General features: G+C 36.9%; 1 protein-coding gene and 1 pseudogene across 2 annotated transcripts in view; both read right to left on the bottom strand.

The window, feature by feature from the left end:
* Nvl (nuclear VCP like) overlaps window positions 1–27,061 on the bottom strand; it is a 107,829-nt gene that overhangs the window by 4,718 nt on the left and 76,050 nt on the right. For both annotated transcript variants that reach the window (XM_076872956.1, XM_076872957.1), the window contains 4 exons: window positions 20,923–21,029; window positions 8,436–8,512; window positions 5,245–5,333; window positions 2,456–2,526 (listed from right to left, as the gene is read on the bottom strand). In XM_076872956.1, coding sequence (XP_076729071.1) covers window positions 2,456–2,526; window positions 5,245–5,333; window positions 8,436–8,512; window positions 20,923–21,029 — 344 coding nt within the window. The remainder of the gene's footprint in view (window positions 1–2,455; window positions 2,527–5,244; window positions 5,334–8,435; window positions 8,513–20,922; window positions 21,030–27,061) is intronic.
* On the bottom strand, window positions 10,661–11,947 carry LOC143379269 (pre-mRNA-splicing factor 38A pseudogene; annotated as a pseudogene).

The raw sequence follows: 27,061 nt of genomic DNA, 5'->3' as shown, positions 1-27,061 counted from the left end.
GATTCTGCAATCTGTATACAGGGTAAAAATGGGAGTTCATAACCCACTTGAATCAAATGTATGAAATATGATATGTCAAGAACTATGTAAATAAAAAAATAAAAAATAAATAAAACATGTCTGAAACTGGAAAAAAAGAATCTATCTACAATTCATTAAGAAAAAAAATCTAATTTTTTAAAAAGAACAAAAGATGAGAATACAAAATAAGATATACAAATGATCAATAAGCATGAAAATATGCTCCACAATTTAAATGAAAATTTAAATCACAATTTGATACTAGTTATTTCCATTCAGTAGAATGGCTAATCAGCTAAAATTAAAGATTCACTGTATCCACTCTTAGTGAGAAAGGAAAGTAAATTGAAAGCTCCAAAAATATAAAATGGAACAGCCACTGTGAAAAACAGGCTGATGTTTACTTTAAAGTGTATGTATAAAAACACACACTTACTACATGCCCCAGCGATTCTGTCTAGTTTTTTTACTTTAAGGAAATAAAAACATATTCGTGTAAATAGGTGTGTGTGTGTGTGTAGGTATGTGTGTGCACAGAATATCCACAGCTGCTTTATTCATAAAGGCCACATCTGGAAACAACCCAAGTGTCCACTAATAGGTGAAAGGATAGGAAAACTTGTGACATATTTATACAAAGGCATATTGCTCAGCAGCAGAATGGACTCAACTACTGAAAAACAGAACAACAGAGAAGAATCTCATACATTACACTGAGTGAAAGAAGCCAGACAGGACTATTGGTTTTACCATTCCATCTAAAAAGTGTTCTAAGACAGGCAAAGTGAGAGTACGGTGGCAGAATCAGATCAGTGGTTGGTTATGGAGTTGGTTTTGACTACAAAAGAATACAGAAGTTTCTGAACGGATGGAAATGTTCTGTAGTTTGACAGTAGTGCTGGTGACAAAGTCCAAGACTCAAGGAATGGTACAATTAAGCTTGTACAATTTCATTGTAGAAAGTAAGGCTAGAGCTGTAGAGTGACAAATGTGGAGCTAAGTCATATGTTCTAACAATGTGACAACTAAAATGCAGGATCAAAGTAAAAAATAATTTCCTTTAAAAGAAAAAAATGTACACCATCAAATCTTTGCAAGAAAAATTGTGATCTACTCTCTTGTAGATCAGAATGAAAAGGGCCAACAATATCCTCTACAAAACTGATTCTAATTAGTAAGACTATATTTTACTGAAGGATTTTCAGTAAAAGAAAAACTAGTACCCAAGATGCTGAGAATTCAAAGCAGACTATTGTTTTCTAGCCATGGTGAAAGTCTCAGTCCAGGTGAGGTCAGTTCTTATTCCAGCTGAAAAAGTCATATGCCCATAAGATACCACACCAGTGCAAACCCTTAACAGGTTACTCACTTCAGTTAAAGCCATAAGATGGTCAACTAAGATAACACGTAGAACATGGGGCATGATACATAGCACCTCAATTCATACAATTACTTTGAATCCTGATGTAAAGAGTTTCAATCAACAATCATAATGAGAATTGCTGAATCTGGGGTGATAAATGGCCAGTGATTTAAGGGGAGTTTTAATACAGTCAAGAAACAGGTCCTCATGACTAAAGCAGATTCTGGAAACTTATGAATCCCAAGTGAACAAATAAAACATCACAACTGTGTCCAATTCAGACATTTCTTAGGGTTAGACATTTTTATTCCAACCTTCTATAATCACCACAATAACCTAATTTCACTTATAGCAACCATTTTAGTTTACTGCAGATAGAAAACCTGAATATAGGACGAAACATGTAAAACCTGGCACTTTATGGAAGAAGTCAGAGTGATTTTTTTTAACACTTTTTCTCCTTGTGGTGAATGTATTTCCACCTCCCTGAAATATAAGGGTAATCTCTATGGGTTACTTTGGGTACAGTCCATCTCCAAGAAGATAAAAAACTATTTGTCAAAAATGGTGGGGTAACTGGGCACGGTGGCGTATGCCTGTAATCCCAGTGACTTCGGAGGCTGAGGAAGGAGGATCTTGAGTTCAAAGCCACCCTCAGCAATTTAGTGAGGTCCTAAGCAACTCAGTGAGACCCTAATAAAACATTAAAAAAAAAAAAAAAAGGACTGAGGATGTGGTTAAGTGCCCCTGAGTTTTTTTTTTTTTTTTTTTAAAGGGAAAAGGTGGGTAGATCAGATAATATTTGAATATCAATGAGTAAGAATTATGAGACTGTGGGAGCATGCATGAGTACTCATTATCTCTGAAATAAACAGGGGCTGGACATCTAATGTGTAGAACTATGATTCAGTAAAAATTAAAATTTCCCCAAACATAAAGGTCATTATTTAGCTTGTTTCCAGGTCAAAATTTAACATGTAATTTCTTTCAGAAGAAATGATCTGAATCACGAGTTCAGGTCTACTGCTTTGACCTCAAATATTTTTTAAGATACAGAAGAATGTTTCTTACCTTTACTGATATAGATGGTTTCACTTTCTTGAAAGCTTCTTCAAAGTGTGTATGATTAATCTTGAGCTCACCTGTGAAGCAAATGCACAAATATATACTTCTCAGTAGAGAATACTGTGAGTTATAACTTAGTTTCTCTTGGAAAATGTCAGCTTTCAAAGAAAACTGAGGACACTGAATGAGGAGATGGGTTCTATTCTTTACCCAAAGAGTATTCAAGCAAGAAATATTCCACTCATCAGTTTATAATGCAGTGCCAACCCAAAAAGACTAATTACTCATAAATAATCCTTTGTAGGCCATCCTTGCTCTGCTTAACTCAATATTGACAGTTATAAAGAAGGAGCAAAACTGTTCTCTTTCAGGATGAATCAAATATATTTGACTAGAAAAGAAAAGTAGAATGTCATAATATTTAAGAGTGCAGGGCTGGGGATGTGGCTCAAGCCTGGCATGGCACTGGGTTCGATCCTCAGCACCACATAAAATAAAATAAAGATGTTGTGTCCACCAAAAACTGAAAAATAAATATTTAAAAATCTCTCTTCTCTCTCTTAAAAAAAAAAAAAAGAGTGCACAACATAGTATGAGGTGACTTGGAAAATCATTTATATTTAATATACATATACCAAAAGTATCAAAATACTGAATTACACACATTAAATAAGGAAATGAAATACAATACACAAATGTTAAAATACAGTTTGGTTTCTAATGTTAATATGATAACTCGTGTGACAATTTATAATTAAAAATAACAAGTTTTCTCCATAGAATTAGAATAGAATTATTACCTAAACAGAAAATAAAATGTGTTGCTGAGGGGCTGGGGTTGTGGCTCAGTGGTAGAGCTCTTGCCTAGCGCGTACGAGGTCCTGGGTTCGATTCTCAGCACCATATAAAAATAAATAAATAAAATAAAGGTATTGTGTCTAACTACAACTAAAAAAATTTAAAAAAAATTTTCATAAATATACATAAAATAAGATACAAACAAAATTAATACTAGCAGCACCAATATATGTGCTAGGGTCTATTAGTCTTTAGTGACCAAATACACACCAAGAAAATGATCAGATTCATTTTTCAGATAGAATACTGATTTTTCATTTTACAAAATATTCTAATTATCTGGGCGTGGTGGTTCATAGCTGTAATCCTACCAGCTCAGGAGGCTAAGGCTGGAGAATCACAAATTCTGCTAAGCAATTCTGTGAGACACTGTCTCTAAATAAAATAACAAACAGGGCTGGGATGTGGCTCAGTTCAATCCCTGGAAACTCCCCCCACCCCCCTCCCAAAATTCTAATTTTGCTCATTGATATACTACCTATTTCCAAAAAGAAATAAAAGAAATTCAGGGGCTGGGATTGTGGCTCAGCGGTAGAGCGCTCGCCTCACATGTGCAAGGCCCCAGGTCCGATCGTCAGCACCACATAAAAATAAATAAATAAAAGTATTGTGTCCAACTACAACTAAAAAATAAACACTTTAAAAAAAGAAATTCAGATAAATCGTTTCTTTTTGGGGGGGGGCGGGGAAGTGGTACACTGGGTAATGAACACTGAGATGCTCTACCACAAAGTTGCACCCTCAGTCCTTATTTATTTTTAATTTTGAGACAGGGTGTTGGTATGTTGTTAAGGCTGGTTTTGAATTTGTGGTACTCCTGCCTCAGCCCTCTGAGTACCTGGGTATACAGGTGTGTGCCACTACACATGACTAGATAATTTCATCTTAATGAAGATATGTGTGTTGTCAAATCTAATCTAAGTATGTGCTGCTTTAGCCATAAAAAGAATTCAGCTTTGAGATTCTTGCAATACAAGAAAAAAAGAAAAATCAATATAAATGCATAAAGACTGTTCACAGCAGACAAGCAAAGTAAAGAGTACATGGCATGGTTGGAATGAAGGTCACAAAACTTTTCATCCATAACACACTTTTGTCAAAAGTGAAGGATGCTGCAAAGCTGTTGAAATGTTCCCAAATGAATGCATAGTGGACTACATAGATTGATTAATAACAGTAGGTTTTCATTTTGTTTGTTTTTTTGATGCTGGGATATAGTGCTGGATGAAATGTAGGGTCTATGTGCAAGCTAGACAAGGGCTCTGCCCTGATATATACGCCCAGCCCATCTTGTATTTTGAAAGGAAAGTCCCAATATGGAAAGGTCTCTAATTTCCACAACCTACATATATTTCCTTCTTTTTTTTTTTTTTTTTTTTTAAGAGAGAGGGAGAGAGAGAGAAAGAGAGAATTTTTAATATTTATTTTTTAGTTTTCGGCAGACACAACATCTTTGTATGTGGTGCTGAGGATCGAACCCGGGCCGCACACACGCCAAGTGAGTGCGCTACCGCTTGAGCCACATCCCCAGCCCACTCACGTATATTTCTAACCTTTGCAATTTAGGCTGCATTTTTTTTCTTTCCTACATTGCATTTTAACAGGAAAGGAGATGATACTTCAGCAAAAGGATGAGGGCTTCCAGAATTGATATGTGGAACATTCATAATGGAGAGAGTGAATAGACTTGCTTCTACTTAATCACTTGTGTATGATGATAAAATATAATTCTACTGATTTTAGAGAGACAATGATTAATTTGTTATTATTATCAAAAACAGAGGTTATATAATATTACAGAATAGCTTCTAAAGGTTCATTAGAAAATATAAGCATTATTGTAACAGAAAATAGATACTAAAAGCTTGTCATTTTCCAGGGCAACAGTGGTTTTAACTATTCAGTGATAAATTGAAATATTGTGGTGAGAATCATACATTTTCCATTTCCACTCTTCTGTCTTGCCATTTCCTGTCTCAGGGCACAGAGAGAAGCTTCTCGTACCAAAGCAGAGAGATCTGCACCCCTGTAATAAAAGAAGTGTTCTTATTTATTTATTCTTAGATACTCCAAAAACCCCTAAAGGAGAAGGTGACAATTTTCTAAGGCCACATATTAAGCAATTAGGAAAGACACTGTTTTTATAACTTTATGGAGTAAGCAATCCAATGAGAAATAAACATTCCTAAGAGCCACAAGCAAATATTAATATAAAAGACCTTGTCAGAAGAAATTCACATATATTTACCATAGTACTTTTACTTATAAGGGCTATGTAACTAGCCCTTATAAACTCATATTATATAATATCTAAAGTAAGCTTGTATAAAAAGTCACTTATGAGCCAGGAATGGTAGTGCAACCCTATAATCCCAACTACTTGGAAAGCAAAGACAGAAGGATCCCAAATTGAAGGCCAGCTTGAACAACTTAACCAAACCTTATCTCAACAATAAAAAATAAAAAGGACTCTAGATACAGCTCAATGGTAGAGCAACCTTGGGGTTCAATCCCTAGTAGTGCAAAAAAATAAAGAAAGAAAAAAGAAAAAAAAATCCATGATTCCAAGTTGAAAAGGGGGAAACACAAAGCCTAGTCTTTCAGGTGATTCAATGTCAAGCTGAGTGAAAAGATCATAACAATACCTCATTTATGTGATTATTCCGTGGAATAACATGCTTACTTAAGCACATTTACAGGATAAAAAGCATTGGTGTTAGGATTTTACCACATTAAAAGCTTCCTTTCTTTGTGTTTTGTTTTGGTACTGAACATTGAACTCAGAGGCACTTTATCACAGAGCTACATCCTCAGTCCTTTTTTATTTTTTGAGACAGGATTTCACTAAATTGCCAAGGTTGGTCTGAAACTTACAATTGTCCTGCATCAGATTCCTGAGTCACTGGGATGACAGACATATACCATGGCCCATGGCCCATTATAGCATTAAAATAATTTATAAAGAATCTTTGAGAAAAAGCATAAATTTCATAATTTAAAACCTCATTTCTAGACATAATCTTTATTTATTATATGATACACAGAACACATGAACCTAAAGGCCACCAGAGGTTAAATTACTAACCATATACAATGTGTTGCTTGGCTAAGTGTGAGATTTTAACATTATTTGAGAATAATATAGATCCTGGGGTATACATTCCTATCCTCTAATGTTAAATCTACATTGGTCAACTAATGCAAACAGATAACTGGAGGCAATAGTAGTAAAGTCTCTTTCAAAAAGTGATAATTATTATAATACCAGCTGTGGTGGCACATGCCTGTAATCAAAGAAGCTCAAGAGGCTGAAGCAGGAGGATTGTAAATTTAAAAAAAAAAAAAAAAAAAACTCAGTAGTTATGCAGCCCTAGGTTTAACCTCGAGTATTAAAAAACAAAAGAAAAACTAAACTAAATAAATAAATTAATAGATAGTTAAGCAAATAAATAAACAACAAAGAAAAATGCTAGGGGGCTGGGGTTGTGACTCAGTGGTAGAGTGCTCGCCTACCACGTGCGAGGTCCTGGGTTCGATCCTCAGCACCACATAAAAACAAACAAACAAAATAAAGGTATTGTGTACAACTAAAAAATAAATTTAAAAAAATATTTTTGATGATAGTACCACTAAAATCCAAAATGTTAACTCATAAAAACCAGCCTCTTTATAACCTGATACCCTATTTGATGTAATCCACAAGACCTTTCTGGGGTAAATTCTGCCATGAAAACTGTGTTTATCATTCACTACTTGTTTAAATCTTTTCTCCTCTCAAAAAGGCAACATTATGTACTAAAACAACATTATAGGTATGATTGTAATTAGGCGGTGAGATGCATCCTATCTCAGTGGAGGGAGACCATTTATAACCCCACAGAACCCCTGCCCGAGACTCTTACCATTTCCCTTCACTGTGAATCATTGTCTTTCACTCTATGAGACATGATTGCTGGCCACCATGTATTCTGTCTCTTAGGATCACTGGGTTGGCAGAATCACTGAAATTCCCTGTCCTAGATGACCATACATGAAAAAACTGGAGATTAAACTGTGTATCCTGACCACACTCCCCAAAATCATCAGCATAATCTCAAGTAGAAATATCTGAATAAGAGAAGATTACATGAAATTCCACAATTAGAACTAGAAACAACTGGGCACAATAATCACTACCAGTGGATATGCTATTAGACATAAATTTACACTGCTGAATAACAGATCCCAGAAATCTTCGAAGACGAAGACACAGCTTGCCTTACATGGCTGGGAAAACCCCACATTTTGGCCATGCCTTAGAGATATGCCCTAAAACCAAGCATATCAGATACAATCAATGGGCTAACAGGTAGAGGCAATGTCTCTGTTAAAACATGTGTGCCATTTCCTGCCCTGTGTCCCCAATTGGGAAAGTTAACAAATTTACTTTAAAAATATGAAGATCAGGCTGGGCACAGTGGTGCACACTAGCAACATCAGCAGCTCAGGAGGCTGAGGCAGACAGATCAGAAGTTCAAAGCCAGACTTAGCAACTTAGTGAGGCCCCAGGCAACTTAGCAAGATCCTGTCTCAAAATAAAACAAAAAGAGATGGGGATGTGGCTCATTGCTAGACCCTCTGGGTTCAATCACTGGTACCAAAAGAAAATGAAAAGAAAAACCTCAAAATTACCAAAACCATAAGCATATGAAAGCTGAGGCAGAAATGTCATGATTTTCTGATGGTATGGCAGGCTATGTAGCTATGAAGAGGTAAGCTGACAAAATGCTTTCTGTGGTTCTGCAGCATGAAGAATGTGGCACTTGTATATTAGTCACTTCCAAAGGCACCTGGATAATTTGGCAGTCAGTCATGAGCATAATATCTGCTCAACAGTCTTAAAGCACAATGTGTGACGGACAGCAATATGGTTGGCACTGAAACTTGCCAAAAGGCAACATATGACCTGATTCCCCATTCCCAGGAATTCTATGAAGAAGCAGCAACGACCAGCCAGACCCTACATTAGAAGCTTCATAGGACATCTCATTAACCTTCCCAATAACTGGGAAATGGGCATCATTCCCCTCCTTCTGCAGGTGAAGAAACTGAGCCCCACAGTCTACTGACTTGAGATTTAAATACTTACGTATAGCAATCACAGCGAAGATCACCAGCAATTGCTTCCAAATTTACATCTGCATCCAGGGGAGGTTTGGTGCCATTCTGAAGAAGACAGAAACATGAGCTTTCATTGGGGCTTTAAAGACCCTTATGCATCCACATCACAGGCTCTTATGGAAGAGGAGTGGCTGCTAAATTCAGTGAAGAGAATCAACTCCCAAACCAATTTTACTCCCAAACCAGTTTGCCACAAGTTTCAATTCTGAGAAATGAAGGTAAGGAGCAGACTCCAAATGTGGGAAAGCTAGAGGAAAGCCATTTATGCTTATGAAGTTTCAAGAGTTCATGTGCACTCCCTGGAAAACCACCTCCCAAACAAGAACAACAAAACCCAGCAATTCAACCTCTCCACAGGTAAAGCAACACTGCCATTCCCTGATTAAACACCCATTCCACAGGTGAAGCAGTACTTCTACTTCCGGTCACTGGAGAAGTGCTGACTTCCGGCCTGAGGCTGGCTGTAATGGGAGAATAATACTGAACCCAGGCAGGTGGGAATGATCACTAACCCACCTGCTCTCCACTGAAAGCCCCAAGGCCTCTGTGCACAATCTCTCTTGATCCTGTATGGAAAACAACCCTGACTTTGGAACCACTTCCCATTCAGCTCATATCAAGAGATGCTAGAAATGACAAGGATCAGAATATCTCAGCATTAACACTTAGCAAAGTACCATGTACACAATAGTACATATTCAAAAATATTTTTGTAGGTTACATGACAAAGTAAACAAAATACAATTTTAAATGATTTATAATGTATGGCAGCTAGACAGTATGCTCCTCAGTGTTGGCTCATTGTTCTGATTCATAACTAACATCTATATTGTACACATTCTTTCCTTTGTAGCATATATCAACTTGTGAAATAACTATTGTGAGAAGAATCAAGCATATATTTAAGTGCATAAAACATGCCATTAAGATTATCTTAGTGTGAAATATCAGCCCTGCAGATGCTCCCAACGTGGCTCTGATTCTATCAGAGCCAGGAGGCCAGGTGTGGAGGCATCACCTTGTGCATTCACCAGTCACTCTGCCCACTCACACACAGGCCTCTCAGGGTTTCTGAGCAGGGCCTGTTCATGACTTGCAAAATCCATAGCTCTGGTAGTTGCTGTGATCTGATAAAACATGAAGCTTCTTGTATATCTACAATGGTGGGCAATCAACATTCTCCATTTCCAGAACTTTTTCATGACTTCCCAAAATGAAACTTTGCCTCCATTAGACATTCGTTCACCATCCCTCCTGCTCTGGCCCCTGTCAACTACCATTCTAATGTCTCCCTCCATGAACACGAAGGGCAATGTTCTTTCTTGATATGAAGGCTTTCTTTGTAACAATTCGTGGAGCTATACTCTTAATGATATGTCCACTTTTCCATATTTCCATTGTGCCCCAATAGAGAAGATCAAAACCACAGAGATAGCATTGGACCAGGCATCAGAAACCTGAGTTCCAAGGTTCAAATTTGCAACTGAATGCATCCTTGGGAAGTTCCTTAATCTCTATTATTTTTCAAATGTTTTGATCATCTAATTTCATGCTACACATGGGAAGGGAGGGGGGAAATGGTTTAAATAGTGATGGTGAACATATCACAGGGGAACTGCAATGGAGAAGAACTGGGACTTTCCCAACAGTTACTGAGCTAGAAAGGTCTTGCTAGAACACACCTCATTGAGCATCTCTAGCCACCACTGAAGGAAGTACGGGGTGAAGGGTGGGTGCTGTCAAGGAAGGCATGAGCTATTATGAAGGATTTAATGTTCAAAGAACCTCTCAGCCTTTCCTAGACTATCACATAGCACATGGTTCTTCTAATGTATAAGCCATGTGCTGTTGGAGATATTTCCTTCAAACTATCTACTGCCTTGTTTAATCAAAAGGCCAATCAAAAGAAATAAATTTCACCAAGAATTACCTGAGTACAATTCACTTATTCTTCTCAACATCTAAATGAACTGTCACATCCTCATAGCTTACATAAGAGAATGATCTGGTTCATTCTGGCTCAATGTGAAAGGATTCTGTGTTTACTTCAGGGATTCTGTTGAAGACATAGTCATCACATGTTTGTGAGCTCTCCATGAGAACTCAGAGAAGGAATTTTCTACCATCTGCATATTGAGAACAGCTATAAGCTTTCAATAATTAGGGTCTCTTTTATTTTTTTTTTTTAAGGGCAAATGTCTATGTCGGGTTTAATAACAAAAAAGAAAAGGGTTGCTCATCAGATGGCCAGATCCTTTCTCATTCATATTCCCAACCCCCAGATCCTTTCCTAGCCTCATAAGTTTGAATACAGTTATAGTTATTAGTTGGGTCAAAAACTGACATGAAGGAACATCATCCCTCAAAGACATGGATTACAGTTCAAAAAAGGAGGCAAAATTCAGCACCTTTTTCATACCAAAAAAAAAAAAAGTAGAAAAACTTGATAAGAAAAAACTAAATTACTCTTAAAGCTGCCTGGAAAGCAGATCTTAATTCTTCCACATGAGTAGATACCCTCATAATCAAAAGCTGAGTTCACTACTCATTCCCTCTCCGGCTCTTCTTGTGGCTTTTCTTAGACCTTTCAGGAGATTTTGAATGGCTCCTATGTCTGTGACTTCGGTGATGACCTGGAGACTTGGAGCGAGATCTGTGTCATCGATCGCGGGACCTGCTCCAGTGACGTCTTGGACTCTTGCTCTGATGCCTTTCTCGGCGGGGTGAGGGGCTTTGTCTTTTGGGAGATCGACTCCGCCTTCTGGGAGACTGACTCCTACTCCTCCTATAGCGCAACGTTGGAGAGCGACGGGGCTTGTCCAAGTCTCTGTAGCGTCTGCGGCGGTGGTCAGGTGATGGTACTCTTTCCAACTTCTCATCTTCTTCCTCCTCCTCCTCACTGGACTCCACATCATCCATGTCCTCTTCTAGAGCACTAACTCGAGGTTCCAGTTGCTCAGCTTCCTCTAGCACATAGCGTTTCTGTAGCCGGGGCAAAATGATATCACAGACTCTCTCACTGTGCAACAATTCATCAATAAATTCATCAACATGCATCAGTTCAAACTCCCCATTTCTGTTCTGGCTCTTGATTTTTCGATAGTCGTTGTACAAAGGCTCCAAGTACTTGTAGCAATCAATTGCAGTACCTGTCAGTCTCATGTAAAGTGCCCCCAACATGCGGACATACTTGAAGTCTTCATTTTTTATAAATTCTACAATGATATCCTTTTCAGGTTGAATCTGAAGCATCTTCAAGGTTAAACACAAAAAGGGAGTTGGTTTTATGTTTCCACCATAGACGCCACCCACAAACCGTAACTCCATGGCTTTATCTACTACAAGTTCAGCGGTAAGTCCAAAACACTCTTCTTTCCAGTACTTAGATTCGTAGATTCGTGTCCGAATGATCTTCTCCACTAAATATTGAGGGTTGGTTCCATGGATGCTATGTGCATCCTTTACTGTACGGTTCGCCATTTTAGAATGCGTTTTTGTAGGGTCTCTTTTAAGTAAACTCTTTTATGAAAGAAAGCTCAATAGACAATGAGTCATAATAACTAAATGAGATGGTTTATGAACTTTTTTAGAAAATCAACTATTATGTATTTAAACAAACACAAGCTTTCTAATTCTTAGCAAATTAACTTTTAAAAAAATATCCTCACAAAATAATCAACTGCTTTTTTCTAGGACCATGAGATGTGGTCTACATAGTATACCTCCAAAAGTTTCTGAAGTAACATTATTTTCCCATTATTAGAAAAAAGGGCTGATGAGTCATGTTTTCTAATGATTTATATGAGCTACTTAGAGTAGGCAAATTCAGAAAAACAAAGTAGAATGGTGGCTGCCATGAATTGCCATGGGGAGTCCAGTTTCAGTTTGGGAGGATGAGATGGTCCATGGATGGTGGTGATGGTTGCACAACAACGTGGATGTGTTCAGTGCCACAGAACCACATATTAGAAAACAGTAAATTTTATGTATATTATACCACAATTTAGATAAAAAGAATTAGTTAATTTCCACTAATACTTTCTATAATTCCGAATAAAGCAATGTGTTATGGAATCACATGTACAAAAAGTAATTAAAGATATAATACTACTTTTATTATTTTTAATTTGGTCACACAAATCTACTCTTAGTTACAGAGAACCTAGAATCAGTGATTAATTTTATTTACATAGCAGACTAAAAAACTGAAGAAAAAATTAATAGGTCACATCTTCATAACATAATAATAGTAATTTTGCATTTTCTTCAGCCTTTGAACATACACATAAAACACAATTTTGTATCCTATTTTTTTGGCTATAGTTTGCCTATCAGTAAAATATTTAAGTATTCAAACACTTCAAAGGGTACAAAGTGTAAGCATATTCATAGATTAAAGTAAAAACAATACCAAAAGAAGAGTAAATACTTAATAAATGCTAGTTAATATTACATCAGGTTTTTTAATAAGAAACTATTACACCAGTCTTAAGAATTTAATAGATAATATTTAGGTGAAATGTTAATACATGTTTTAGTCTTGAGATGATGGAGTTTTTTTGATGGAGACAGGGTCTCCCCAAAGGCTGGCCTTGAACTCCTTGGCTCAAGGAATTTCCCTCCCTCAACTTTCGGAGTGGTTGTAACTATTAAGAGAATGCCACTTCCTCCAGCAGAAGAATGTTTAAAAAATACATCATTTTGTGAATACGACTTTTTAGCGGTATTTTTATCATGACTTTAAAGCCTATATGCTTTCTCTCAAAGTATTTGCAGACATTAAATAACCTTTGTGGTTTTATGAAATAAGAGTAAGTTTTAGGGGCTGGGGTTGTAGCTCAGTGGTAGAGTGCTTGCCTCACATGCATGAGACCCTAGGTTCAATCCCTAGCACTACATAAAAATAAACAAATAAAAATAAAGGTATTGTGTCCATCTACAACTAAAAAAAAAGTTTAAAAAAATAAGTTTTAATGACACTTAAAATGAAAAAATAAAAGTTGTGGAAAAATCTACTTGTCTAGAGTTGGGGTTGTGACCCAGAGGTAGAGTGCTTGCCTAGCATGTGTGAGGCACTGGGTTCGATCCTTAGCACCACATAAATATAAAATAAAGATATTGTTTCCACCTATAGCTTATATATGTGTGTGTGTATAAAATCTACTTGTCCAAGGTGGTTTTGAGCAACATGCCTCTTATTAAACATATTATCATGGCCAAAAAAAATGACTGTGAATTAGGGAGAAATGAAAATTGAACTACCTTGAACATATATTATTTTACACTTGAGGTAAAATTGCATATGTATATGGTCTTCTTTAAGAAATAAAATTACCCACATAATTCACTTCTCTAGTGGAATCTATGAAGCTATGGTGAAATAGGTAAAAATTTTATAATTCTTTAATTTCAATATGGAGGAAAAAAGTGATTCTTATTTTTATTAATAGTCTTTACACTTTCCATTTAAAAATATGTTCAAACTTCCCTTTACTGTATGTCTAATACAAATCTTATGTGAAAAAAAAACCAAAATCATCACCAGAAAATATCTACAAAGACTAGAATGTCATCCTTGTCCTTCCTAAAGAAACTCAGATTCTAAAAGATACCAAGAAGTTGATCCAATCCACAAATCATTTCATATTTTTAAGACTACACAATTTTAGTCCACTCTCTCAGATATTAATAGAGAAAAGACTATATAAGACTATCTAGAGAATTAAAGTCAAAAGTCAGCAACTTTGAAACATATTAAGCACTGAAAGATGTTTTTAAAAATGATATTGCTTTTTCTCTCACTCTCACACACAAACATGCACATACACACATTTATTTATTTTGTAATGCTAGTGATCAAACCTGCAGCCTTGCACATACAAGGCTAGTGTGTTAACTAAGCTATATGTTCAGTCCATGAAAAACCAATCTGTATCACTTTCTGTTTATTTACCGAGAATATATGTGGACCTCTGTCCACATATGAATTATCCCTCTGGATGAGATATCTTTCTTCCTCTACTTGTGCTCTGCTTTTAGCTATCATCACATTCTTTTTTAGGTAGGGTGGGGAGTACTGGGAATTGAACTGAGGGGCACTCAACCATTAAGGCACATCCCCAGCCCTTTTTTGTATTTTATTTAGAGACAAGGACTCACTGAGTTGCTGACTCACCATTGCTGAGTCTGGCTTGAACTCGCGATTCTCCTGACTCAGCCTCAGTCTCCTGAGCTGCTAGGTCAACATATTCTTTAAATAAACTCAATCATGAACTCTGGAGGGAGGAGGGAAGATGGGAATGTGGAGCCATTCTCCTTAGAGGCACCAGGAGGATGGGGGCCAGCAGGGCAAAAAGGATGGCTGGATGAGGCTACTGCTCCTCCTGAGCAGGCCTGTTCAGCAAGGTTCCAAGGCTGAGAACAGGGCACACCCAGGAAGTAAGTAAAAATACACTCTAAAGTAAAAGAGAATAAACTCCCCCAACCTAGCCTATGTTTAGCACACACATATGCTGAGACTGAGAAGGGCCTAAACCACAATGCTATAAAAGTTGCTTTCAAAGTCAAATTGTTTTTCTATAAAAATGTCTCTTTTGGATTTTTCCTTCCTTTCATATTCACAACTCTGTGCTCAGAAGCTGTAGGCCTTTTCCATCTAATTCTCAGCTCCTCTCTAACCTCCACATTTATACCAGATGATTCTTCTTACAAACAGACAGAATATACACATACATGGTCAAGACAGAAAAATCTACAAATGTAAAGTAGGTGAGAAAGAGAAAAGGAGACCCCTAACATGTAGCATGTGGCCTGAGATAATTAGGTGGACCCTGATGGTGCTCTAGGCTGGCTGGGCCCTCAAAGGAAAGCTGTGGCATTCCTTACAGGGAAGCTGCTGCTAAACAGAAATAATCTCTTAGAACGTGGACTTCAGACAAGGACACTATGTGACCCTGATGGATCAAGACAAAAAGGCTACTCTGTAATATCCGAGCACGGATAGAGCATGAACACTGTCCAAGAGAGAAATGACCAAACAATCCCCCACCCTAGCCAACAGAAAGAACTGCTCTTTCTTTACCAATCACAGGTCTTTCTCCCTTCTAGGTAATTTAAGGGGATACCAACCCACAGAATGACAGCTGCTTTCTAACAACAATTGAGAGCAAGGCTCCATAATAAACCTTTCCCAAATCTAACATAAACCCCAAACATTTAGTCCTTTCTTATACCCTCTTACTTAAATGCCCCCTTCCCCAGTTATCTTGGAGTGCATTCTCCCTAACAACAGGCCTCACCTGCTCAACTGTATTCCTGGGGCTCATTGGCTGGACTACACTAACATAGCCAAAAAACTCTATAATCCCACCTCCACAGCAAGCACAATTAATATTTCAGTGTATTTTCTTTTCTTTTTCTTTTTTTTTTGAGAGAGAGCGGGAATTTTAATATTTATTTTTTAGTTTTCGGTAGACACAACATCTTTGTTTGTATGTGGTGGTGAGGATTGAACCCGGGTCGCCCGCATGCCAGGCGAGCATGCTACCGCTTGAGCCACATCCCCAGCCCTTTTCTTTATACTTCTATTGAGAAAATTGGAATTGCTAGGGTACTCAATTTCCTTTTTTTCCCCTCCTCAAGAATGGATTAATATGTCTGTTGTTTCATAAACATTCATATGATCCTTCATCTGAAGGCAAGCTCCTTACTGCTAAAGACTGGGTCTTATGTTTCTTGGTCTGCTCAATAGTACACACAGAATCAAGGACAGAATTAATTTTTAGTGAGTACTTGTTGACTAAGTAAAAGAGTGCTGGGGGCTGAGGCTGTAGCTCAGTAGAAGAGCACATGTGAGGCACTCAGTTCGATTCTCAGCACCACATAAATATAAACAAATAAAATAAAGGCACGCTGCCATCTACAACTAAAAACACAAATTTAAAAAAAAGAGTACTAATTTTAGGTAAATATTGAATTACATTATTTCCTTTATCATTTTATTCTTGAAGCAGATATGTAGAAACATTCAAACCTTAGTATAAGGGTTCATAATTTTTGGAATGGTGATGAAATTCTAGAAAAAGAAAGTGTAAAGTTGCTCCAAGTTGTGGGTATCATTATGGGAATGAATCAGTATCTGAAATGATGAGGTGATCATTCTTTTGGATCCAAATTTGTAAGGCTCCAAACAAATTTGTAAGCCTCTCATCTAGAAATGGACAGCACTCTATTCGTTTCCTTTAGCTGGTGATATCCCACATGCAAGTGTGTTATTTTCATTTGTCACCATGACTACAGGAAATTCATATGGAGAAACTAGGAGTGTGTGTATAGACTTACTTATATACACATGTATCTAAATATATACTAACCAAAATGAACAAAATCTCATTACTGAAGTTCTTAATGATGGAGCCAAGGAAATGGAAGGAAAATGCCATTAAATTTGCTTGGTACAGATAACAAGTATATATGAATAAAGCAAGCTTTGTTAGCCTTGAGATACTGGCATTTTGTGTTAGATAAATCTTTGGGTAGTGTGTTTGGTTTTCCTGTTTGCTGTAGGATATTTGACAGCAGCAACACTCCCTTTCCTGGAGACAAACATCTCATAGACAATTAAAAACGTGGAGTGGGGTGGAGGTAAAACTGTCTTGACAAACAGTGAGCTAAGCAATACGTTTTCACAGCTTTCACCAGTAATATGACGATGACAGACAAAGCTATAACTCAACCAGAGGACTCTTCTGAACTCCCAGCCATGAATACAACTTCCTGTTAGACATCATCACTTGGGTAATGCTCATGCAGAGAATTTATCTGCCTTCATGTTCTCCCTCAACTCTACAGTAAACCAATGTCCCATTAATTAAAAACTTTAAACAATTTCCATCTGAGTCCCTTTTGCTATTCTCTGATATTGCCTTAGTTCTGGTATGCTGAATTTCAGTTTTTGGTTGAACCATCTTGTCTTCCACCCCGTCCTTCATTAGTGGGAGCTTTTTAACCCACAAAGCCCGATCAGCCTTCTTTTCTCATCTGTTCCTTCCTCCTTTTAGAGACAGTTATGAATATTACTCAATGCAGTTTTAAGTTATGATGGCCTGTGAAAGTTGGATCATGATCTTCCTTTGTCATCATCCAAAGAATCTATTTTAAAAAGTTAAAAGTTTAAAAATCTACTCAAAGCAACCAAATAAAGAAAGGAGAAAACCTGCATGTTGCAAATGTTGAAAGTGGAGGGGAATGGAAAGAGAAACTTTTGGGGTGGCTCATAATCAAGCCTACATTGCCAGGAAGGAGCACTGAGGAAAGGTAAGGTGACAAAATCTTATGATGTCCACTGATACTCAAATATTAAGAGAAGTAGCCTGTGGAGAGGATATCCTTAGAGAATGTTAAAGAAAGTCCTCAGACACACTAATCAAGGGATTTCAGCAGAATCAGGAGGAATTACAAAGTTACACCATTTCTCATGGTGCTCTGTATTCCTGGAACATGGCACCAGGTGAGTGAGATCAACAGACAGGCCTCAAACATCTTTACAGACACATTCAGAATTTAAAAAAAAAAAAAAAAATCACACTGCAATATTTACAAAGACAATAGGGAAAACTGTGACCAATCAAAAATTATTTCCAGCTAACCTGTTATCCAGATACAAAGACAACAGACAGATATATTTAATCATGGAAAGAATTCAAGGAATAAAGTAAAATATACTTAATAAACAGAATAAAAGAATAAAGATAATAAGGAAATACAGATAAAAAGATGAATCAAATTAAATAGAAAAAACTTGTGAAATTGCTGTTGTGAGTACTAGATTTATTTAAATATTAAGCTAAGATTATGACTGCTGGACATAATGTAAGTGTTATAAAACTGGCCACAGACATATATACACGCAACAAAAATTGTGCAGTGGTAGAAGGGAAGATAAGAATGTTGTTAATTACCTTATTAACTGATTTGTCTAAAATGAAATCTATACTTAAAAAATAATAACTTGGGCTGGGGTTGTGGCTCAGTGGCAGAGCGCTTGCCTCACACATGTGCGGTGCTGGGTTCGATCTTCAGCACCACATAAAAAAAATAAATAAACAAAATAAAGATATTGTGTCCATCTGTAATAATAATAATAATAATAATGACTTCCTCTGCTTTCTCAGTTTTCTAATCTTTTTTCCTTTTAACTCTCAGAGGAATGTTAGGAAAGAAAACCTTTTATAACACAGAAACATTTATAAGAAGTTGATCTCTTTCAATTTGTTCTTTTAATTCTCAAATAAAATTAACTTTCTTTAAATAATGTATTACCTTTATTCCCCCTTTTTCATTCACTCTATCACTTACCAACCCTACTGCATAGAGAGGTTTGCAATGTCTGCACTAAATGTCAATATACATCATTTGGCCAAAGTACAATCTGGGATGACTTGCCTCCTCCTTTTTGTGTCCAATTCTTATTAGTTTTTGGTTTTTTTTTTTAACAGAAAAATCAATTCTGTATAGGCATCTTTTTTCTTTTTTGGGATCCTGAGGATTGAACTCAGGGGCACTCAATCACTGAGCCACGTCCCTAGCCCTTCTTTGTATTTTATTTAGAGACAGGGTCTCACTAGTTGCTTAGCACCTTGTTTCTGTTGAGGCATTCTGAACTTGCAATCCTCCTGCCTCAGTCTCCCCAGGCACTGGTGTGTGCCACCTTGCCTACCTCTGTACAGGCATCTTAAAAGCTAGAAAACATATATAGCAACAGTTTTTTACTGGATGTGTTTATACTTACATTTGGGTCACAAGTCAAGTCACTGTAATTTATGATTAAAATAATTCTTAAATATTGTACAGAGAAAATATTGTACAGAGAAAAACTTGAGAATATTGCTCCCCACTTACTGAAAAATATTATATTCTGCTAAAAATATTGTGAGTAAAAATGCATGTTATTTAATTTGAAAATCACCGAGGAAATAGGATATGGTAGGTCCAAATAAGTCATTGATACCTATAATTCTGAGGGAAACTTGGGGAGGATGTGGGAAAACTGTACTCTCATTCATTGTTGGTGAGTCTGCAAATTAGTAAAACCGCTTTGGGAATTAGTATGGAGACTTCTTAAAATACTAGGAATGGAACTACCATGTGACCCAGCTATCGCATTTCTTGGTATTTAACAAAAGAACTAAAATCAGCATTCTATAGGGATACATGCAAGGCTAGGGATGTGGCTCAAGCAGTAGCGCGCTCGCCTGGCATGCGTGCAGCCTGGGTTCGATCCTCAACACCACATACAAATAAAGATGTTGTGTCTGCCGAAAACTAAAAAATAAATATTAAAATTCTCTCTCTCTCTCTCTTTAAAAAAAAAATTCCTCATGATAGGGATACATGCAGACCAATGTTTATAACAGCACATTTCACAATAGCCAAGTTATGGAACAAGTCTAGGAGCCTGTCCACAGATGAATAGATGAAGAATTATGGTATTTACTCAGCAATAAAGAAGAATGAAATATATAATTTGCAGGTGAATGGGTAGAACTGGTACAGCACATCTTGCTAAGGAAAATAAGCCAGACTCAAAAGGCAAAGACCCAAAAGTTTTCTCTCCTATGCAGAAAGCGGAGAGAAGTAAGGATTTTAAAAATCAAAAAAACTCATGAAAATGGGAGAACAGTGGAATAGAGGAAGAGGACTGAGGAAAGGGGTAAGGATGGGAAAGGAAAGAAACTGTAGAATAAAATTATAGTATGTGCAGGTATGAATAATAGTTACAATGAATTTAACTTTTACATAACTATAATACACAAATTAATAAAATGATAAATACATAGAAGACAGAGCAGAGGAAGGGGATCTAGGGGAGGGGAAAGGGGAAGAACTAGGGATTGAATTGGAACAAACTAAGTTATATGTGGTTATAAATATGTCAAAATGAACCCACTATTTTGTATAACTATAAGACATTAATAAAATTTTTTTAAGTTGAAATACATAAACGTGGAGGACAAAATTCAACATGGTGTTATCAAAACTGAATTTTTCTCTGGATGTTTACGTTGGACCTACATCTATTTACTTTTCATCTCCAAATGTTTCTATTCCATTTCAAACATGAACTAATGTTAATTCTTCTAAAAGTAACAATCACACATCTAAAAGAATGGAAAATGTGATGTCAGTGATATGTCTAATATATTAATTGAACAATATCTCCAAATATCCCTCTGCTTTTTCAGTTTTCTAATCTAATAAATAGCAAATAAAAATAAAAATGGAGAGGATTTTCAATGATAAAATAAAAGTTCATCTTCCTTTTTGGGAGATCTAGACTGGACAAATATTTAGAGTAAAGAAAGTATTCAGTCATCCTGAATTAATACCCGTTGTAACTATAGTTACTGAGAGAAACACATCCATCCAAATGGAAATATTCCATTTCCTTTACTCACTTTTGTGATAGTTTTTAAGATGGCAAGACGGTCTGCTGGGGGTGGCAAACCCACAAAGAGTGTTTTGTCCAGCCGACCTGGGCGCAGAATGGCAGGGTCGATGATATCTGGAGAAGGGAGAACAAGTCTTAAATAAATGAAACAGAATAGATTTTTTTAAAAATTGAAAAGTCGGGCTGGGGATGTGGCTCAGGCGGTGGCGCACTCGCCTGGCATGCGTGCGGCCCGGGTTCGATCCTCAGCACCATATGCAGACAGGGATGTTGTGTCCGCCAAATACTAGAAAAAAATAAATGTTGAAGTTCTCTCTCTCTCTCTCTCCCTCTTTCTCACTTTCTCTCACTCTTTCTTAAAAAAAAAAAAAAAAAAAATTGAAAAGTCCATCCCACCTTCTAGCCCCAAACCTGCTCTTTCTCCAGGATTCCCAATCACACATAATAAACCCCCACCCCAAAACACCAGACTGGTTTCTCCCCTTCCCTCTAAACAGGTACAAGTTCCATCAAGTCTGTCTCTGATTACCTTAACCATCCGTTCAAGAAAACATAAGCCCTTAACTGGTCCAGCTTGTAAACCTCCCTTTATAATGCTGCCAAGGTTATCTGCCTAAAACACAAGTCCATTCTTTCAACTCCTGCTCCTTCCTGCACAATGGACGCTACATTTCTAACCATGGCAGAAAAGCCCTTAGGACCTCACCATCTTCCTTTCTAGTTTGATTTCTCCCAGCCCCCAAAACACTAATTATCAGATGTCTTGCTGTTCCCTAAAAGATCCAGAAGCTTCAAGCCTCCTTCTCTGTGCTCTCAGCGCTGTCTTCCTCTGAAATGCCCTCCCCCATTCATATCTATTGCAGTTCTCAAAGGACACTGCCTTCTTTCCTGAGTCTCCTCAAAGAAAGTCTCCTGCCTGCTTTTGTGCTTAGTCTCTGGGTACCAGCAGCACTGCAAGCCTCACACCATGCCTGACAGGAGGCTCCTTATGAACATTCCTGACTTCTCTACAGAGTCTCCATTTTTTAGGTAAATCATTTCCAACAGTTAATTTAAGCGTGAAATTGAGAGCTCTTATAAGACACAAAGGTAAGACCACTGTTCACATACAAACCTAACTAGAAATAATGAAATTCATGTTTCTAATAAATATATTGCAACTTAAACAATATTTTCCTCCTCCACAAAGAGGCACAATTAGTCCTCTTTGTAGTTGACATTCCATCTGTTAGTATTACTGTTGAACCACCAAATGGAAACTATATCTTTATTCAATGCTTTTATGAATATTCAACTACTGTTGGAATTTCTCTTGGGATGGCAAAATGCACCATTTGAAAATAAGTTAAAATATGTATGTGTCTGTGTGTGTGTATATACAAACCTGCCTAGTGGTCATCTTGTCTATAGTACAGAAGCTCTTAAACATTTTGGTCTCAGCATCCCTTTGCATTCTTAAAAATTACTGAGGTTCTCCTTCCTAAGTTTTCTTCCCATTCCTAGGTATGTATCTCAAGAGAAATTAAACCGAATTAAACCAAAAACTTGCACATGAATATTCATAGCAGCATTATTCATAATGTCCATCAATTGGTAAATAAAAAAACTTGTATAACTATAAAATGAATTATTATCTGGAAATAAAAAGGGATGACATACTGAGATATTCTATAGCATGGATGAACCTTGAGAATCTTATATTAAGTAAAAGAACAGACAAAAAAGCCCTCATTATATGACTTCTTTTATGTAAAATATATAGAATAGGCAAATTTATAGATACAGTAAGTTAGTGGTTACCTAGAACTGAACATGAGGTAAGGAGAATGAATGCTAAAAAGTATAAGATTTCTTTTTAAGAATGGAAATATTCTAAAATTATATTGTGATGGCTGCATAACTCTGCAAATATACTAAAAATCATTAGAATGCAGGCCTAAAATGGGTAAAAGTTTTAAAAACCTAAACAAAGATGGAAAACAGAATGAGGTATCTTCTTATGATTGATTAAACAATTATGAGTCTACTACATACCAGCTTACCTACAAATCAGGGCCCAAGTTAATTTTTAAAAAAGTAGTGCTCTGTCAAAGGACAAGGTATACAGGCCTGACCACAGCATGTGTTCAACTGCCTCCAAGAAGCATTCAACCTTGATACAAAACCAGACAGACTAGAAGTGAGGGAACAGGTCTGTTTAACTTAGACCTTAAGTGTCTAAATATCTTACTGTAAGAAAATAAACAGCTTCTTTGTTAGTCCTCTATTCTTTTATCTGCTAAATAATTATTAGGGCTTAGAATGAACAAAAGACTCTGAACCAGAAAGTCTCAAATATAAAAGTGCAGACCTAATTCTTGTCCAGATGGAAACTTATTTGCTTGTTTATTTTTTTCAGCTGTGCCGTATCTAGAGGGCAGAAACTTTTTTCTGCTACAGGTAGGAAACAGACACCATCAAGTAGAAGAGAATGTTAAGAAGCTGGTTTGGCTATATGGGTTTCAAAGTCTACATACTCTGCGCAGGAGTATCTTTTTTAATTTTTTTTTAAACAAGTTACACAGTCCACTGAGTGTGAACAGGTAATTCTCCTACTGAGAATTAGGAGGGCTGGCATTTGAAGAAAGAAATGCAAGTATGCAGAACAGACTCAAACTAGGGTATCTGTGGCCTAGCAGTAAAAGAAGCTGCATCTTCTCTAGCTAAGTACAGGCAGCTGGTTTAACTGCAGCTATACCACACATGAGAAGAGGGTTCAGAATAATCTGAGATGGAATAGTGGATAGTACTTTCAAAAAAGTAATAGCTGAGGAGTTGGGATTGTGGATCAGTGGTAGAGTGCTTGCCTAGCATGTGTGAGGCTCTGGGTTCAATTCTCAGCACCATATAACAATAAATAAATATAGATCCAAGATGGTGGGCCAAGAGAGGCAGCATTCCATGTCACTCCATGACCTAGGACTCAAGTAGTGAGAATACTGCTTCTCTGTAGTGATTTTCCTGCTCCTGGGCAGGAATCATGATTACTGTGCCCGTCCAGGGCTCCAGGCCTCAGTGTCAGGATGCTGCTCCCACGCATGACACCTGGCAGCTTCCCACATGCAGGAACTCTAGCTGCCACTCCCATGTGGATCCCCATCTACCCCCATGGGGCTCCCCTGGTCGCTGCCATCTTGGGACATTGCAGCAGCAGATAGTCCCCTACACATAGTAGCCTGTCTACCCAGGGAACTTCACAAAGGCTCTGAAGTAAGCTGACAGCCACATACTGCAAAAGCCAGAGCTTGTCTCTGAACTCCTTGTCCAATGCCATCACTCGGCTCCCCCCACTGACCCAACACCCAAACAAAGAAAGCAGGCGCCTCCATCTTGGGTCACCTTCATCACTTTCAGTGGGAGCAAATCCCAATTTGGAACTCTGGCTGGCCAGGTACTCAGTTTCTAACTACCCCCTTTCCCCAGCACCTGCCACCCTGGCACAGTGACACCCTGGTTACCTTCACCATCCTGGGGACAGAGATACTATCTAACAACAGATGACCCCACCTATTAGATAAGAAGGAAAGCAGGAAAGATACTGATCTCCAACTAAAACAATCCCTGTTTCTTCCTTCAAGTTCTTTTTTTCCTCTCTCTCTCTATTCTCCTGCACTCACATCCATATGTGAAACCAAGTACTTTGCATGAATTAGGATTTTGAAGACTGGGACTTCTGAATAAGATATTACAGTTGTGTTGTATATTCTTTTTTAAAATTTTTTTTCCCACGAATTTCTACTATTTTAACATTTTTTATTTTTCTTAATATATATTTATATTTGTTTTATGTACTCTACTGTCTTCCCACTTACTTGTCTACTCAAAATTACTTTCTCTCCCTTCTCCTGCTACTAACCTTCCTTGTTAGATTTCTCTTTCACACTTCCTAAGAAGTGTGAAACACAGATCCAAGATGGTGGGCCTCCTACCTCCTCAGCATATCATCCTACTCCTCACCTCTGGTTCTTTGTCCACCTTTAGAAACTGTAAACACTTTTATAAACCTACTGAGTATATTGTAGATAATAACTGAATTCACCATTTCTGTACATTTTGACCAAACTATAAACGTCTTAACAGCAAACATTTGTTTTTAGGGTGTATATTGGTTATACTGGAATCTGTTACCATTGTCCTTCACCTCAGAGGAGAGGTATTAGATCCCTACAGGGGCACTATAAGCCTCGGATCCACAATGCTAGAAGGGAAGACACATAAGCAATATGAAAAGACAAGGGAAGAAAGTGCCCCAAACATATCAAGATATCACATTATTAGAATCCATGGGCAGTACAGCAGAAGAAATGACAGAGAAGGAGTTCAGGATGTACATGATTAAAATGTTCTGTGAATTAAAGAATGATATAAGAGAGCAAATACAGGCAGCAAAAGATCATTTTGACAGAGCTACATAAACAAATAAAGGAAGCAAAAGATTACTTCAATAGAGAGACAGAGGTTCTAAAAAAAAAAAAACAGAAATCCTTGAAATGAAAGAAACAATAAACCAAATTCAAAGTTCAACTGAAAGCATTACAAACAGATTAAACCACTTGGAAGAAAGGACCTCAGACAATAAAGACAAAATACATAATCTTGAAAAGAATGTAGCCCACACAGTGAAGATGGTAAGAAACCATGAGTAAAACATTCAAGAAATATGGGATAGCATAAAAACGCTAAATTTAAGAGTTACTGGGATAAAGGAAAGCATAGAATTCCAAACTAAAGGAATGAGCAATCTACTCAATGAAATAATGTCAGAAAAGTTTCCAAACACAAAGAATGAATTGGAAAACCACATTCAGGAGGGTAACAGGGTGCCAAATGTACAAAATCACAACAGATCCACACCAAGACACATAATAAAAATGGCTAACACACAAAATAAGGAGAGAATATTAAAAGCCATGAAAGAAAGGAATCAGATTACATGTAGAGGGAAATCAATTAGATGTGCAGATTTTTCAACCCAGACCCTGAAAATTGGAAGATACTGGAACAATATATATCAAGCTCTGAAAGAAAACAGATGCCAACCAAGTATCTTATGTCCAGCAAAATTAAACTTTAGATTTGATGATAAAATAAAAAACCTTGCACAAATTTGATCATGAAGTAAAAAAACCTTCCACGATAAGCAAAAGTTAAAAGAATTTATAACTCAAAAGCTTGCACTACACAACATCCTCAGCAAAATATTCCATAAAGAGGAATTGAAAAACAACAATGAAAATCAGCAAAGGGAGGTATTACAGTAAAGGAAAAACTACTAATGAAAGGAGAAACCAAGTTAGTTTAATACTAAAAATAAACAAAAATGCTGGGAATAAAAATCATGTTTCAATAATAACCCTGAATGTTAATGGCCTAAACTCACCAATCAAAAGATACACACAGGCAGATTGGATAAAAACAAAAACAAACAAAAAAACCAGACCCAACAATATGCTGCCTCCAAGAGACTCATCTCAGAAAAAGACATCCACAGACTGAAGGTGAAAGGTTGGGAAAAATCAAAACACTCATATGGACTGCGGAAGCAAGCGGGGGTTTCTATCCTCATATCAAATAAAGTAGACTTCAAGCCAAAGTTAATCAAAAGGGATAAAGAAGAATATTTCATACTGCTTAAGGGAACCATTCATCAATAAGACACATCAATGAAAAATTTATATGCCCCAAACAATGGAGCATCTACGTTCATCAAACTCTTCTCAAGTTCAAGAGTCAAATAGACTACAACACAATAATTCTTGGTGACTTTAACACACTTCTATCACTACTGGATAGATCATCCAAACAAAAGCTGAACAAAGAAATTACAGAACTCATTAATACAATCAATAGGGCTGGGGTTGTGGCTCAGTGGTAGAGCACTTGCCTTGCACATGTGAAGGTCTGGATTCAATTCCCAGCAACACATAAAAGTAAATAAATTAAATAAAGGTATCGTGTCCATCTACAACTAAAAAAAATTTAAGAAAAAAAACTTAATATGATCAATAACATAGACTTAACCGACATATATAGAATATTTCATCCTTCAATTAATGAATCCACTTTCTTCTCACAGCACGTGGATCCTACTCTAAAACAGACCATAT

Source organism: Callospermophilus lateralis, chromosome 13, assembly GCF_048772815.1.
Source record: "Callospermophilus lateralis isolate mCalLat2 chromosome 13, mCalLat2.hap1, whole genome shotgun sequence".
Taxonomy (NCBI): Eukaryota; Metazoa; Chordata; class Mammalia; order Rodentia; family Sciuridae; genus Callospermophilus; species Callospermophilus lateralis.
This window is presented reverse-complemented; position numbering and strand designations above follow the sequence as displayed.